Genomic DNA, 17,816 nt, shown 5'->3' with positions numbered 1-17,816 from the left:
CCACTGCACTCCAGCCTGGGCGACAGAGCGAGACTCCGTCTCAAAAAAAAAAAAAAATTACAACTCACCATATTAGAATAGCAGGCAATACGATTTATATATAGTTTTTCAATTATTTCTTTGGGGATTAAAATTTCTTCAGATTTTGCATAATCAGCTATATTCAAAGCTTCCGTGTACTGGCTTATCGAGTTGTTCCAATCACGTTCCCGATAAACGTCATTTCCTTCATTAAAAAGATTTCTCACGAGAGCATGCAAATATACCTAAAAAAGAGAAAGTTACCACTTGAAGTCTTCTATCAAACAAGATAAGGCATAAGTAATTTTTAATTTTTATACCTAAAACTTCACAGGAAACAATGTGACAGAACAGCAGCATTGCTCTAAGAAATTGTGAGATGCCCGAGTCACTGCTATCTCAGCTAGGTATTGTATCTTGCTTGCTTTTTCAAGGGGAAATTCAATTTCTCACTATTAAGAAACAGCAAAAGTACCCTATAAATGTTTGTTCACATCTCCAATTCTGTTCCTACTAGAGAAACGAAGTGGAAGCCCCAGGTCAAAGAGAGTGAATAGCTTAAGGCTTTTGAGCAGTGTTTCCAAACTGCCTTCGAAAAAGGCCACGATGAAAAATGGTTCTAGTGGTTTTCTTTACACTCCATATTGGTCAGGCTGGTCTCGAACTCCTGACCTTATGATCCACCCCCCTGGGTAGTGTGTGTGCATGTGTACACGTGTGGTTACACATGCACATGTATGTAAAATCTACCAATTTCTAGGTGGAAAATGGTATTATTTTGTGTTTTTATGTTTTTTTTTTTTTTTTAAATGGTATCCTCTTTGTATTTGCATGTCTTTACTAGTGAAATTGAACTATTCCACATTTTTATGGACCCCTTGTATTTCTTTTTCTGTAAACTGCTCAGGTCATTTACTGATTTGGGGGGAGGGGGATGTTAAACTTTTTTCTTATCAAGTAAGTACATATATTCTTTTAGCATGTACAAAAGTTTGTCATTTTCCTTCATTATTTCTATCATGCTTTAGTTTAGTTCTGAGTCTCACTCTGGCACCCAGGCTGGAGTGCAGTGGCACGATCTCAACTCACTGTAACTTCACTTCCTGCGTTCAAATGATTCTTGGTGTCTCAGCCTCCTGAGTAGCTGGGATTACAGGCAACTGCCACCACACTTGGCTAATTTTTGTATCTTTAGTAGAGATGGGGTTTTGCCATGTTGCCCAGGCTAGTCTCAAACTCCTGGCCTCAAGTGATCCACCCTCTTCAGCCTCCAAAAGTGCTGGGATTACAGGTATGAGCCACCACGCCTCGCCATATTTTCGTATTTTAAAAGCCCTTTTTCAACACAAGATCAGAAAAATATTCAACTTGTTTTGTCTCATTTTATGAATTCCTGTCTAAGCTGATTAAATCATTTAAAAGACGGGACAGATCAACTATTAACAATCAGTGTAACTCGTGACATGCCACTTAGCATGTTTAAACCCCAGTTCCACATGTGCAAAACGAAACAACTGTTACAGTTTATTTCTGGCTGTAATACTTTTTTATTCTAAATCTGTTTGTAGAGAGGGAAGGAATAAGAGAGAAGAAAAGGGGAGGAGGGAGAGAGGCAGCAAAAAAGTGACATTTAGAAGCCTCAAAACCCTCAGAGGATAAAAAACACAGGTGAACCAACAGTTAGTAGAGACAAGAGTCTGCAGTCAAAGTCCCAATGAACTGGGCTTTCTCCCTGTTCCTAACTAGTAGATCACTAGTTCTTCCCTCTTGGTATCCAGTTCCCCTTTGCTGCTGTCAGAACATCTCCTAACAGAAAAAGATGTTCCACACACTCTTTCTCAATAAATTCTGTCCCACTTATTTTCAATGACATGATAAATAATTTTCAAGGGGCTCAAAAGATAAATTAATTCAAAACCATACTAATAGAGGAAAGCAAATACAGGACAACTGTGCAAGTATGCAAAAAAACAAAAACAACAACAACAAAAAAAACAAACCAAAAAAACCTATATAGAAGGGATTGGCAAACTTCTGCAAATGCCCAGACAGTACATGTTTTAGGCTCCATGGGCCATATGGTCTCTGTCAAAACTACCATATGTCGCAAAAACAGCCACAGATAATACATAAACAAATGAGTGTGGCTGTGTTCCAATAAAGCTTTATTTGCAAAAAAAAATGAAATAAAATTTTAAAAAGGACAGCAGGCCAGATTGGGCCCACAAGGCCATCATTTACCAACCCCTGCTACAAATTACAGTTTACAAGCCAGTTGCAGAGCTTTCAAGCAGACCTGCCCAGAGTCATTACCGCATATTGCTCCTGTGTTCCTGGATATGACAGCGGCGACCTAAGAAGAAGAAACAAATTAATTGTAATTATCAAGCTCCTTATCAGGACTTGTTCAGCTAGAAGTCATCTTAAATCTGTGGTTCCATTAGCTTGCTACTGGTTCAAGGCATATTTTAAAGACTTCCTCCTCCTTTACTACCATTATTCACAGATGACTACAGTTACGAAAACAAAAAACAAAACACACAAAAAAAACTAAACTATTACTTAGTATTTTTTAAGTACAACACTTTACTTTCAAACCTACTTCTATTTTTAAAAACCCTAATTCTTCAAATGCCAAAAAAAAGGTTAAAAATAGTACAGAACCACTAACAATATTTGATCCAATTTACTGCAGTATAGAGAGAATGTCTCCTTCCCAGGAAGGAACAAAGAGGCCCTTCTGCCTGGACATGTCCATCCAAACCACAGCTGTCTCATCATTGACATGCTTCAAGAAGTCCAATTAAACACTGAGCTTCTGAACAGACACGTCTGATCACAGAAGCCCTCTGTGCCGCCAGATGTTCATTTTCAGTCACTTTCCACTCAGCAGCACTCTTCTTAGAACAAATTCAAATTCCTCAGTCTAACATTTTGGGGGAGACTAACAATTATAGCCCTAAAAGCCAGCAACAGTAAGACTTGCTTCCGAATGCAAGAATGTTCAAATGGACGAGAGAAAAAAATATTGCTAGAATATGGAGTTTCTAACCCAAATTAACTGGACCTATTAAACATGACTAAAGAGTTCTTACCCTCCACAAAACATACATCCACATCAAAGAATTAAGATGCGGCAAGAACACAAGAACTCTTGAAGCTCTTACTGTATGAACTGCAGTCCTTCCTTAATGTTCTGCTGCCTTTTTCTTCTCTCCTCGGACACACTGGACATGTTATCCCACACATCCACTTTCTAAATGAGCAATCTGGAAAGAAACAAGGCAAAAAAGCACATAAGGTACCAGGGCCCCTGGACTCCAATCAAAACACCCATAAATCCAGACCTTGTCACACAATCGGCTATGCACACGTCCATTTCTGACTTGACTCCAGGGTCCTGGAGAGCAGGGACCCTACGGGAGTCATCTCTGTGGGCCCCCTATGGTCCGGCACACCATAAGCACACCGTTTTCACATTCTTTTTTTGAGACGGAGTCTTACTCCATTGCCCAGGCTGGAGTGTAGTGGCGTGATCTCGGCTCACTGCAACTTCCGCCTCCTGGGTTCAAGCAATTCTCCTGTCTCAGCCTCCTGAGTGGCTGGGACTACAGTCGCCTGCCACCACACCTAGCTAATTTTTGTATTTTTAGGAGAGACGGGATTTCACCTTGTTGGTCAAGCTAGACTCGAACTCCTGACCTCAAGTGATCCACCTACCTCGGTCTCCCAAAGTGTGGGATTATAGGTGTGAGCCACGGCGCCCGGCCAGTTTTCACGTTCTTTAAGGCTGAATGGCTATGCAGACTTCATATACCCCTCCTGAGCAGTCTCCAGGAAAAAGTCATGTCTCCCCTTCCTTTCCTCTTCCCTCCTTTGGCTTCAGGTTTTGTTTTTCCCCGTCTACACGCACGCATAAGCTGTCCCTAGAACAGTTCCAGCCTTGTTTTGCTTCTGGAAGCTCTCCAGAAATAAAAGGGTTTCACATCCGCTTGCCTCCGAGGGAGTCTGACTTCCTTGTAAGCCAAGTTTAAACCTTATACATATTTTGTCCCACAAACTTCCAAAATGATTATTGTTGACACAACAGATAAAATAATGATATACATAAAGTTACTTCTATTGGAATGTTCTGGATGTTAAAATGTTACCTTCAATATAACACTTGCAAATGTCAACACATATCGTTCTTTTGGGCCCCACCTCCACTAATCAATGTTCACTGAGCAGTTCCCCAAGTTCAAGGAGAGCCACAGACAAGAGATCTGACAGAAAACATCATCTCCCAGTGGCCCAAATGAGTTTCTCAGGCGTGGCATTCTGGGCTAGCTAAGTAGTTGTCTTGTGATTGCAGGATGTTGGCAGTATTTCTGCCTCTACCCACTACGCCTGTAACCCCTCACCCCAACCCCACTCACAACCAAAAATGTCTCCAGATATTGTCAAATGTCAGGGTGGGGAAAGCACAATCGGCCCCAGTTGAGAACAACTGACACCTCAAGTTAAGACAACATCTTACACATAAACCATGTATTTGGACCTAGGTGACAGGAAGGGAAATTCCACTCATGTTTCAAACACATTGCTGAAATTTTTTAGTTTCATTATTGCTTGGCATTTGCAGTTTTATTTTTAAATCTCATTTTTTTTTTTAAGTATAAGGGTGAGATGGGGGTTGGAATGTCCCAAATGCTGGTAACTGGTGCTAATCCCTTTCTTCTTTGAAACATTGTCAGTTCTCAATATTTTTGTCCTGTAAAGTTGGCACTTTACTGAAGTGTTTACATGGGAAAGGATATGACATAGCGGACTTGCTTTAAAATACTCCAGCAACAAAAAAAGGCGGTGGGGGGCGGCGCTGGGTGTGAGGTGGGGAGGAAACAGCAGAACGCTGATAACCATGGGAGAAGTGCAGGGGATTCTTCAGTACTAGTCTCTGGACTTTGTAGGTGTTTGAAACATTACAAAATAAGAAGTTTAAGAAATCCATGACACTAGAGTAAAATGACACTATTTCTGGGATGTGCTTTTAAAACAGTTTAGCCAAAAGGCAGGTAGCTGGGTGGAAATAAAACAAGAATACCAAAAATACGGATAATGGTTCCAGCTGGATGAGGGGACATGGAAGCTCATTCTGCCCTTCTATCTACTTGGACATGTCCACCCATGTCCTTATGAGAAGTGTTTTGGTTTTTTTTTTAATTTATATATTTTTTTAAATGTATAAATGTTTTTTAAAAATTTATATGTACAAAATAATTTAAGGAAGCACTATTTGTAAAAGAAAAAGATTTTTAAAACTAACTCAGGCCACTCGTGGTAGCTCATACCTGTAATCCCAGCACTCTGGGAGGCAAAGGCAGGAAGATCATTTGAGCCTAGGAGTTCAAGACCAACCTGGGCAACACAGGGAGACCCCCATTTCTACAAAAAAATTTAAAAGAGGCCAGGAGCAGTGGCTCACACCTGTAATCCAGCACTTTGAGAGGCCAAGGTGGGTGGATCACCTGAGGTCAGGAGTTCGAGACCAGCCTGACCAACATGGAGAAACCCCATCTCTACTGAAAATACAAAATTAGCCAGGCATGGTGGTATGTGCCTATAATCCCAGTTATTTGGGAGGCTGAGGCAGGAGAATCGCTTGAACCTGGTAGGCGGATGTTGCAGTGAGCCAAGATCGCACCATTGCACTCCACTGGGCAACAAGAGTGACTCTCCGTCTCAAAACAAAACAAAACAAAACAAAACAAAAAAACAAAAAAAGTTGGTGGGGCGTGGTGGTTCATGCCTATAATCCCAGCACTTTGGGAGACTGAGGCGGGTGGATCACCTGAGGTCAGGAGTTCCAGACCAGCCTGATCAACATGCGGAAACCTACTAAAAATACAAAATTAGCCAGGTGTGGTGGTGCATGCCTGTAATCCCAGCTACTGTGGAGGCTGGGGCAGGAGAATCGCTTGAACTCAAGAGGTAGAGGTTGCAGTGAGCTGAGATGGTGCCACGGCACTCCAGCCTGGGCAACAAGAGTGAAACTCCGTCTCAAAATAAATAAATAAACAAAAAATATAAAGATTAGCTAGGCATGGTGGCATGCACCTGTAGTCCTAGCTACTCAGGAGGCTGAGGTGGGAGGACTGATGGAGCCTGTGAGGTCGAGGTTGCAGTGAGCCGTAATCATGCCACTGCACTCCAGCCTGGGTGACAGAGTAAGACCCTGTCTCAAAAAAAAGAATAAATAAAAATAAAGTAACCGGGTGTTGTGGTGCGTACCTGTAGTCCCAGCTACTCAGAAGATGGAGACAGGAGGATGGCTTGAACCCAGGAGGTCAAGGCTGTAATGAGCTACGATTGGGCCACTGCACTCCTGCCTGGGTGAGAAAGTGAGACCCTGTCTCAAAAGTAGTATTTTTTTAAAAAACTTACCCAAAGTCTATCAAAAACGAAATGCCTGAAGAAATTATAGGAAAAAAAAAAAAAGATGAGGCATATAAGTATCCATGATATGACCTGTTTTGTTTTGTTTTGTTTTTTGAGACGGAGTCTCACTCTGTCAAGCAGGCTGGAGTGCAATGGCACGATCTCTGTTCACTGCAACCTCCGCCTCGTGGCTTCACGCCATTCTCCTGCCTCAGCCTCCCAAGTAGCTGGGACTACAGGTGCCCGCCACCACGCCCAGCTAATTTTTTGTATTTTTAGTAGAGATGGGGTTTCACTGTGTTAGCCAGGATGGTCTCGATCTCCTGACCTCGTGAGTGATCCGCCCGCCTCGGCCTCCCAAAGTGCTGGGATTACAAGTGTGAGCCACTGTGCCTGGCCATTTTGTTTTTTTTTAAGTGGCAGGTAGGTATATATATTGACATATGCTTGTGTGGACATAAAATAGCTCCAGATGGAATCATGGAGACTACAGCAGTAGTGGAAGACTGAGGGCTGGAACAGGGGTAGGGCGAGGTCTTTTCAATTTATATGTTCAAAACTTTTGTTTTATTTGGAGCCACGTAAATGAATTACCTCTGTACAAAAATTAAACAAATTTTTAAAAGTTTATGTATCCTCTGAGCCCTTCCTTGGAAAGATGACTTAAGGGACCACCGGGCTTTTGTTTGTTTTAGCTAAAACAGGGCAATTTAATTAGAGTTCGAACTGTAGAGCTCAGAGGAACCCAGAGTAGTCTTCAGGGTGCCAGAGCAGTCAGGCCAGAAGGAGGGAACCAAAGAAAAGGATGCCCGAAACCAGGACGATGACCATACTGTTCAGTGAATGATGTACCTTTCTCTCAGCCTCTGTCTAGCCAAGGTGGGGAACTGGTTTGAGGTTGACTCAGAAAGTTAATCTGCTGGTTAAGAATGGACTCCTGGGTACTGATATCTGCCAAGTTTATAGCCTTAAAGCTATTTTCCCCAGAAAGTGTTAGAGAACCTCGAACCTCAACCTTATACACAAAAGGCATGTGGCAAAGAGCTGACACCACAAGTAAGTGATTGAAAGGAAATGGAAAATGGATACAGACATTTTTAATGCACAAAATACACCCCTTTATATGTTTAAAGATCTAGGATCATAGTATCAGGAATATTGAAATATAACATGACAGAAGATTTCATCTTCAGTCGTTTTTTAAGTTTCCCCAAAAACTTTTATTTTGAAAGTTCTCAAACACACAGTAAAGTTAAAAAAAAAAAAATTACAATACTGTATGCCCAAATGTACAATTAATGTTTTGTGAGATCACATCTGCCCATCTTTATCTACCGGCTCAACCTTCTGTTCATTCATCAATCCATCTTACTGTTTTAATAAATTTCAAAGTGAGCTGCAGACACCTAAACATCTCAGCATACACTTCAGTAACTAGAGATCAATATTTGTTTACAGTTTTGTTTTTCAAGATAAAACACACAAATCTTAATGTGAATTTTGACAAACTCATGTGACCCAAAGCCCTATCAGGATATAGACCAGCACTTTGGGAGGCCAAGGCAGGAGGATCATTTGAGCCCAGGAGTATGAGAACAGCCTGGGCAAGATGGAGAGACCCCATCTCTACAAAAAAACAAAAAAGAAAATAAGCCAGGTATGGTGGTATGTGCCTGTAGTCCTAGCTACTCAGGAGGCTAAGGCAAGAGGACTGATTAAGCCCAGGAGTTGGAGGCTGCAGCGAGCTGCCAACCGCGCCACTACACCTCAACTTGGGCAACAGAACAAGATCTTGTCTCTTAAAAAAGAAAAGATACAGACCATTAACTGTCACTCTAGAGAAAATTGCCTCGTGCCCCTTCCCCAAACTACTACTGTAATTTCTTTTTTCCTCACCATTTATTAGCTCTACCTGTGAAATAACCTGCCCCCCACACACACCCCTTTGTGTTTTGGGTTTTTTTTTTTTTTTTTTTTTTTTGAGACAAGGTCTTACTGTCATCCAGGCTGGAGTACAGTGGTGTGATCACAGCTCATTGCAACCTCGAACTTCTGGTCTCAAGCGATCCTCCCCCATCAGCCCCTTCAGTAGCTGAGACTACAAGTGTGCCACCATGCCCAGCTAATTGTGTTAATTCCACAGGGATTAAAAGCACAGGGACTGGCCAGGTGGGGTGGCTCATGCCTGTAACCCCAGTACTTTGGGAGGCCGAGGCGGGCAGATCACCTGAGGTCAGGAGTTTGACACTAGGCTTGCCAACATGGTGAAACCCTGTCTCTACTAAAAATACAAAAATTAGCCAGGCATGGTGGCACATGACTGTAATCCCAGCTACTCGGGAGGCCGAGGTAGGAGAATCGTTTGAACCTGGCAGGCAGCGGTTGCAGTAAGCTGAAATCATGCCATCGCACTCCAGCCTGGGGGACAAGAGCAAGACTTTGTCTCCAAAGGAAAAAAAAAAAAGCACAGGGATTACAGGTGTGAGCCCCCTTGTCCAGCCCCATACTGCTGTTTTTAAATAGAAAAAAAGATGTTTAAAAATATACCATCTTATTTTTGGATCCTGTTAAAATCTAGCCTCAATTTTAAAGAAAGAAAGAATTTTACAAAGTCAAACCAACAGTCTCTTTTCTTACTCAGCCTCAGCAGCACTCCCTCCTTGGGGCCCCTCCCTTCAACTTCCACCTCACAGCCCTGGCTAGGTTTGTCCCTACCTCACAGGCCACTCGTCTCCTGCAGGCTGAGGCTCCATCTCCACAGACCTCTCACTTTGAGAGCCCTGAGGACCCACTCTTGAGATCTCCCAGAGCCATACTCTCCCATACAGGGCCTCCCTCCACCAGATAGATGTCAAATGCCCTCATCGAGGGCCCCATGACAACTCTCACATCCATCCCAAGGCAGACTCTCCAGCCTGTTTGACAGTTCCATTTGAATTTCTCACAGACATCCCAAACTGTCCATTTTAACATGACAGTGAAAAGGAATGTCTCCTTCCCACCCAATCACTTAGCCACCCATTTGCCCCCCTGGAGGGCCACCAACCACTGTTACCAGTCTCAGAAAAGTCCCGACAAATATATATATATATCTTTTCTTTTCCTTTTTTTTTTTGAGATGGAGTATTGCTTTGTCGCCCAGGCTGGAGTGTAGTGGCGTGATCTCGGATCACTACTACCTCCACCTCCTGGGTTCAAGCGACTATCCTGCCTCAGCCTCCCGAGTAGCTGGGATTACAGGTGTACACCACCACACCCAGTTAATTTTTGTATTTTTAGTAGAGATGGGGTTTCACCATGTTGGTCAAGCAGATCTCAAAACTCCTGACCTTGTGATCTACCTGCCTTGGCCTCCCAAAGCGCTGGGATTACAGGCGTGAGCCACCGTGTCTGGCCCGACAAAGATATTCTATAGAACGATTCTGTATCTTGATTGTGGGAGTGGTTACATGAATTTATGCATGGGATAAAACTGCGTAATACTATACACACACACACACACACACACACACACACACACACACACACACGAGTGCTGGTTAAAACCCAGTGAGACCTGTAGTTTGGTTAACAGTATTATACTAATGTCAATTTCCTGGTTGTCTGACAGTGTGCTACAGTTATATGTCACCATTGAAGGAAGCAGGGGTGAAGGGTTCATGGGACTCTATGTACTACTTTTGCAACTTCCTGTGAGTCTATAATTATTTCAAAACAAAAAGTTAAAAGTATTCTGTGTATATGTTTTTTTTGAGACGAACTCTCACTCTGTCACCCAGGCTGGAGTGCAATGACACGATCTCAACTCACTGCAACCTCTGCTTTCCGGGTTCAAGCAATTCTTCTGCCTCAGCCTCCCAAGTAGCTGGGATTACAGGCGCACACTACCATGCTTGGCTAATTTTTGTTATTTCTGTAGAGAGGGTTTCACCATGTCAGCCAGCTGGTCTTGAACTCCTGACCACAGGTGATCAGCCTGCCTCAGCCTCCCAAAGTGCTGGAATTACAGGCGTGAGCCACCACGCCCAGCAGTGTGTATGTTCTTCTTTATTCAAACTGGAGCTACCAGCGAGTTCTGTACCCCACTGTCTTCATGGAGTATCTAATCAGTGTGTTTTCAATACACGCTCAGCGTTCTATGATATGCCTGTACCACAATTTTACCAGGCCTCTGGTGATGGACCTTCTGGTTGTTTCCAATCTTTAAAGGTCACCATGTGCACGGGGCATTTCATACACATCTAAATAACCCTTTAAAGAACTTTTATAGGATAGGCTGGCCATGGTGGCTCACGCCTCCCAGCACTTTGGGAGGCCGAGGCAGGCACATCACTTGAGGTCAGGAGTTCCAGACCAGCCTGGCCAACATGGTGAAACCCCATCTCTACTAAAAATACAAAAATTAACCAGGTGTGGTGGCACACGCCTGTAATCCCAGCTGCTCGAGAGGCTAAGGCAGGAGAAACACTGGAACCTGGGAGGTGGAGGCTACAGTGAGCAGAGATCGTGCCACTGCATTCCACCTGAACTTAAGAGCGAGACTCCATCTCAGAAAAAAAAAAAAAGAATTTCTAAAGGATAAAGGGCATATGTATTTATTTTGCCAGCTATTGCCACAATACACCGAGCGATACTCCCACTAACAATGCACAAGATTCCTGGTTCACTGCTTCATTCAGGCATTATCAAATGTGTGAATCCTTGTTAACCAAAAAAGTGAGAAACACTGTGGCAATGTGATGAGGCTGGTTTGTTTTAATCTCTCATTATCAAGGCTGAGCGTCCTTTCAGATTTAAGAATCATCTGCACTTCCTTGTCTGTGAATTGTTTGCTCATATCCTCTGCTCATTTTTCTTCCAGGCTGAGCTTTACTTATTTATGGAAGCTCTTTATATGTTGAGGAAAATAGTCCTTTTTGATGTTGGTGTTTTTTCCAATTTGATGTCAATCTTTTGACTTTGGTTATTTTTGACAGCAAAGGTTTTTCATTGTTGTTGTTATTGTTTTTTGAGATGGAGTTTCACTCTTATTGCCCAGGCTGGAGTGCAATGGCACGATCTTGGCTCATTGCAACCTCCACCTCCCAGGTTCAAGCGATTCTTCTGCCTCAGCCTCCCAGGTAGCTGCGATTACAGGCATGCGCCAAAATGCCCAGCTAATTTTGTATTTTTAGCAGAGACGGGGTTTCTCCATGTTGATCAGGCTGGTCTTGAACTCCTGACCTCAGGTGATCTTCCCACCTCAGCCTCTCAAAGTGCTGGGATTACAGGCGTGAGCCACCGTGCCCGGCCTTTTTAAAAAAAATTTTTTTTTTTTTTTTGAGACGGAGTCTCGCTCTGTTGCCCAGGCTGGAGTGCAGTGGCCGGATCTCTGCTCACTGCAAGCTCCGCCTCCCGGGTTTACGCCATTCTCCTGGCTCAGCCTCCCGAGTAGCTGGGACTACAGGCGCTTGCCACCTCGCCAGGCTAGTTTTTTGTACTTTTTAGTAGAGACGGGGTTTCACCGTGTTAGCCAGGATGGTCTCGATCTCCTGACCTCGTGATCCGCCCGTCTCGGCCTCCCAAAGTGCTAGGATTACAGGCTTGAGCCACCGCGCCCGGCCAAAAATTTTTTTTTAAGTAGCTGAATTTATCAGTATTTCCTTTTATGGCTCCTAGATTCTGACATACTCAGAAATACTTTCCCCACTCTGAGATTATAAAATACTCACTCCTCTCATATTTTCTTCTAGTACGTGTTTCATCTTGAAGTATTTTTTAAATCTACCCCACCATTTTACTACAAAGAGTGATGTAGGGGCCGGGTACGGTGACTCACGCCTGTAATCCCAACACTTTGGGAGGCCAAGGCAGGTGGATCACCTGAAGTCAAGAGTTCGAGACGAGCCTGGCCAACACAGCGAAACCCCGTCTCTACTAAAAATACAAAAATTAGCTGGGCACGGTGGCAAGCGCCTGTAAACCCAGCTACTCCGGAGGCTGAGGCATCAGAATCCCTTGAACCCAGGAGGCAGAGGGTGCAGTGAGCCAAGATAACACCATTGCACTCCAGTCTGGGCCACAGAGCGACATTCTGCCTCAAAAATAAATAAATAAAATAAGTAAAAAATAAAAACAAACATCAGCCCAGACTGGGGGCACCTTCCCGTATGTAGTCTCAGCTACTCAGAGGTTGAGGGAGGAAGATCGCTTACGCCCAGGGGTTCAAGGCTCAGCAAGCTACAATCACACCACTGCACTCCAGCCGCGACCCTGTCTCTAAAATAAATTTTAAAACACACACACACACACACACACACACACACACCCTAATTCTTGCACTCTGCTTAAGACCCTTCAGCGGTTGCTCGGGACGCTGGATGAAGCCTTGCCTCCGTAGGGTGACCTAGCAGATCCCCCTCCCCAAGCCATGCAGCTCCTCCCTCCCCCAGTTTCACACATGAGGCTCCTGTCATACTGACCTTTTAAGAGCTCCCAGAACAAGTAAGGCACTCCATGCTTCTAAGTCACTGTGTTTGTTGCTCCCTCTGCCCAAAATACACTTCCCAGCTCTCTACAGGGCTGGCTCCTTTTCATCCATCCAGAAGTGGGCTTAAATAACACTGTTAGGGACCTTCCCTTGCCACCCTAAACTGCTGCCTCACCCCAGTCTCACCCCTCTTATTCACTTCAGCAGGTACCTGGTACTTCTTAGCCTTCATTGTAAGAACAACATCTGGGTGCAGCTCAACAAATACTTGAACGAAAGAATGAAGTAAGTGGCCCAGTGTAAAGAGAATGCCTCATACAAAGTTCAGAGACCCAGGAGATAGAAGCTGGTAAAACTGTTCACAAAAAGCAAGCGTGGGCCAGGCGCGGTGGCTCAAGCCTGTAATCCCAGCATTCTGGGAGGCTGAGGCGGGCGGATCACGAAGTCAAGAGATCGAGACCATCCTGGCTAACACAGTGAAATCCCGTCTCTACTAAAACTACAAAAAATTAGCCAGGCGTGGTGGCAGGCACCTGTGGTCCCAGCTACTCGGGAGGCTGAGGCAGGAGAATGACGTGAACCGGGGAGGCGGAGCTTGCAGTGAGCCAAGATCAGGCCCCACTGCACTCCAGCCTGGGCGACACAGCAAGACTTCACTTCAAAAAAAAAAAAAAAGCAAGTGTGAAGAAGGAGGCTGCCCGGTAGGAAATGACTGCCTGCAAACAGAGCTGGCTATGGTGGAGCTCGGCCTCCAACCCTTTGGGGGAACAAGGTGAGAAGTGAATTAATATAGTGGGAACTGGCTGGAGACAGCGATTGAAAAAAACCTGAAACCATAAGCAACTCCTCAAGTTATACAATGACAAGTTTCACTGATCCCCTCTCCTCCTAAATAAAAAAGAATTCCAGGGAAGAAGGCACTTTGTTTTTTTGTTTTGTCTTTGAGACAGTGTCTCCCTATGTGGCCCAGGTTGCAGTGCAGTGGCACAATCACAGCTCACTACAGCCTCGACCTCCAGAGCTCAATCCTCCCACCTCAGCCTCCCAAGTAGCTGGGACTACAAGCACATGCCACTATACCTGAATAACTGCTGTATTTTTTGTAGAGACAGGGTCTCACTGTATTGCCCAGGCTGGTCTCAAACTTCTGGGCTCAAGCAATCCACCCACCTTAGCCTCCCAAAGTATTAGGATTATAGGTGTGACCCATGCCTGGCCCAAGGAGAAACACTTTGAACAGTTCATTTTAAAGCAAGAAACTCAATTAAATAGGAATTTCATTAAATTAACTGAACTCTTACAAACTGGAATATCATCTCTCTGGGATCAGCTGATTTAAAATTTGTTACTAATCTTGAAGTTATGTAAGATCTCAAGGTATCCTGGATCTTCAGAATTCCCTTACTATTTACTCAGTGCCTAGTAGGTTAAACTCATTATCACAAAGTCTAGTACAATGTTGGTAACTAGACAAATATATCCACATCCATGAGTTTTTGACCTAACATGGTAACTTTAGACACTAGCTCTCATTAACAGAAGACATCAAGGTAAGGGAAATGTGACTGCAACATACTGAGACAGAAATAGTAGCTCTTACTGGATGCCAGGCACTGTTCTACATGCTTTATACGTATTAAGTCATTTAATCCTCCTGCTAACCTTAAGTGACAGGTACTATAAAGAAACTGAAATACAGATAAGTGACGCAACTGGCCCAGGATTACAGCTAGGAAGTAGCAGAGCTCGATTTCAAAGGCAGACAGCCTGGCTCCAAGCCTGAGTGCCTATCCACCTGGCTCTTCTGAACATTATGTGCCAATGACGCCTGGAGGGGGGTGAGCACCTGTCTAGGGTGACCCTGGGCTGGGCTCTGAAAGACAAATATGGCTCTGATGAACAGGTGGGCACTTTGAAGCCATTCAGGAGAAATGAAAGAAACACACGCATGCGTGTGCGCACGTGCACACAAAAAGATATGCTCAACAGACATCATTTAACGCAACTCAGACAAAGTGATGAAGCAGAGGGCTTTCACAGGAATGCAGTAGGCCAGGAGTCAGGACATCACTCCAGGGAAAATCTTTCAAGGCGATATGCTCCACCCAGAACATAATGTATTTAAATACAAATAATATTAAAACGGCCTTACAAGACGTGCTAACACAGGACCAAAGTGTCCCACTGAATGCAGTGCAGAGGTCACCTAGCACAGCATTTGTACTTTTGCCTAAAAAGGTATCACTACATTTCAAGTGAAAAATTACAGGCTGGGTGCAGTGGCTCATGCCTGTAATCCCAACACTTTGGGAGGCTGAGGTGGGAGGATCACTTCAGGACAGGAGTTTGAGACCAGCCTGGGCAACACAGGAGACCCCATCTCTACAAAAAAACTTTTAAAAATTAAATGGGCATGGTGGTGTAGACCTGTAGTGCCAGCTACTTGGGAGACTGAGGTAGAAGGATTGCTTGAGGCCAGGAGTTTGAGGTCGCAGCAAACTATGACTATGCCACTATACTCCAGCTTGGGTGTCAGAGCAAGATCCTGTCTCAAAAAAAAGGGAGTTGGGGGGAGGAAAAATGATAGTCCATATTTAATTCTATCCTCAGACTGAAGCCTCTCTGTGTAATATTAATAGCTTTAAAAACAGTAACTACAAAGTAGTTCAAGTATCCTTATTGTCATCCTTGTTTGGCAACAGTGTATTAACTGGCTCTTGCAACACTTACAAAAGCACCTGGGGTACAATGCAAGCCTCAGAAGGCTGCAAACCCAGGTGATAAGACATTAAAGATGTTGAAGCTCCTACTGGATACTTTATGAAACAGTTTCTCCCTTTTACTGAAAAGGAAAACTTTGTGAGAGATGGTATGCCAAACAACAGCACCAAGGTAATGTTACATTTTGGCTGGAGTTCTTCCCCCGACAGGAACTATTCGCTTTGAAATTGCTGTCAGATTTCAGATTCTGTAAGATACAATGTCTGTCAAGAGGCTCCCCCGGCAAAGAGCCTCCCAAGAGCCTCCCTCTGCACCCAAGCCCCGCTAAGTGGTGGTTTCCAGGAACTTCTCATCTTATCTATGACCTCTGTATGGAAGAACTCAACAGGAATATTTCATGTAAAATCTTCATGATAAATGATTTGCCTGGGGACACTCATACCACCACGATGTGCCCAAGGAAGTCTTCCCAACCAAGTAAGTGCTGACACCTAACCCCAACACGCACTCACCTTCTTACCAACTGCGCCAGATTCATGTCCTGCTCCAAATTCGGGCCTTTTCAGAAAACACAAAGCTTCCCACTTTCTATTTGTGAAAAAGTAACCGCGTTGCTTTACATAAACGAAAATCACCTCATTTAATATGTCTTCTGTGTACATGTAAATTAAAACATGTTATCACTAGCAGTAACTTTTAAACTTCCGGATTAATACTTTAATATTTCCTCCTTAAAAATTATCTAAAATTTCTTCTTGATTTGCCACCACCTCACTTTAATTTTCATAAGGATTCTGGAGAAAAATATTTTCTACCAAAAAAAAAAAAAAAAAAGGCAAAACAAAACACTTCAAGACATTATCTAGAAGACAAAAGTTTGCTCACATCATACTGTCTCTAGAAAGCACTTTCTAGGGTATCTGTGGCAACAGGATACAGACATCTTTTGTTTCTTTCTTCCTTTACTGAAATGCTCAAAACTTTCCAATAGTCACTCTCACCATCCCTAGAATTGAGAGTTTCTATAATTGATTCTTTTCCACTTATATTGACAATTTAATCCACCCCAATTGGCAGATTATAAAATCAGTCAGAATTAAGAATTGTGGAACAATGTAGCTGACAAATCACCATTCTTATTTGCAAAAACTGACAGAACCTGGGGAATGGGAAAGGAAGAGGGTGTAGGTCTGTGTAAAACCCGAAATTCACAGTAACATGAAGAAACGCAAGAATTCTCCACTTCATTTGGATGGCAGAAAATCAATGGGCTCTTTGCAGAATAAACACACACGCACGCAGATACACACACAAATATTGATAATATTCAGCCTCAGTAACTCATGATCTCATTCTGAGCCAAAACTCATATAACTATTTGTAGCCTCCAGCATACAGCAGATAGGGAAAAGTTTTCAACAGGGAAAATACTGTCCATTAACCTGAATTATTCTGCAGATTAGGACAAGACCCCATTGTGCAATTCAGTTCAATAGTTTGGCTCAGGATGAGAAGGAAGAGGCAGCGGATTCTTTGACAGCCTTAAGGGAAGGAGGCCACATGCCATCAGAGAAGCAGGAAAGATAAGCAGATAGACATGTGTTCTCAGGGCCACCACCCTTTCAGATGCCCCAGCTGAGCGCTGTCCAGTCAAAATACTATACAAAATATACAAAATGAGGCATACATGTCATTGTATGTATGTATGTATGTATGTATGTATGTGGTGAGGGAGTCTCATCTGTTGCCCAGGGAGGAGTGCAATGGTGCAATCTCTGCTCACTGCAACCTCTGTCTCCCGGTTCAAGCGATTCTCCTGCCTCAGCCTCCCCAGTAGCTGGGATTACAGGCGCCTGCCACCACGCCTGGTTAATTTTTGTATTTTTACTAGAGACGGGTTTCACCATGTTGGCCAGGCTGGTCTCGAATTCCTCACCTCAGGTGATGCACCCACCTCATCCTCCCAAAGTACTGGGATTACAGACGTGAGTCACCCCGCCCGGCCCATACATGTCATTTTAAATATCCAAATAGCCACACTAAAAAAGGGAAAAAGAAAAGCAGAGAGATTAACTTTTGTTTTTTTATTTGTTTTGAGACAGTGTCTCGCTCTGTCACCCAGGCTGGAGTGCAGTGGCCGGATCTCAGCTCACTGCAAGCTCCGCCTCCCGGGTTCACGCCATTCTCC

The 17,816-nt window shown here is 43.7% G+C and overlaps 1 protein-coding gene across 2 annotated transcripts in view; it reads right to left on the bottom strand.

The window, feature by feature from the left end:
* ZC3H7A (zinc finger CCCH-type containing 7A) overlaps positions 1 to 17,816 on the bottom strand; it is a 69,948-nt gene that overhangs the window by 38,851 nt on the left and 13,281 nt on the right. The window contains exons 3-5 of one of the 2 annotated variants that reach the window (XM_011988104.1): positions 3,189 to 3,290; positions 2,335 to 2,374; positions 69 to 266 (exon numbers count right to left, since the gene is read on the bottom strand). In XM_011988104.1, the coding sequence (XP_011843494.1) occupies positions 69 to 266; positions 2,335 to 2,374; positions 3,189 to 3,256 (306 nt within the window). In that variant the 5' untranslated portion in view covers positions 3,257 to 3,290. Of the gene's footprint in view, positions 1 to 68; positions 267 to 2,334; positions 2,375 to 3,188; positions 3,457 to 17,816 lie in introns of those variants that run through there. The other variant, XM_011988103.1, reaches the window with a different exon arrangement.

Source organism: Mandrillus leucophaeus, unplaced genomic scaffold, assembly GCF_000951045.1.
Source record: "Mandrillus leucophaeus isolate KB7577 unplaced genomic scaffold, Mleu.le_1.0 Scaffold323, whole genome shotgun sequence".
NCBI lineage: Eukaryota > Metazoa > Chordata > Mammalia > Primates > Cercopithecidae > Mandrillus > Mandrillus leucophaeus.
The sequence above is the reverse complement of the archived record's forward strand: the minus strand, read 5'-3'. Positions and strand labels throughout refer to the sequence as shown.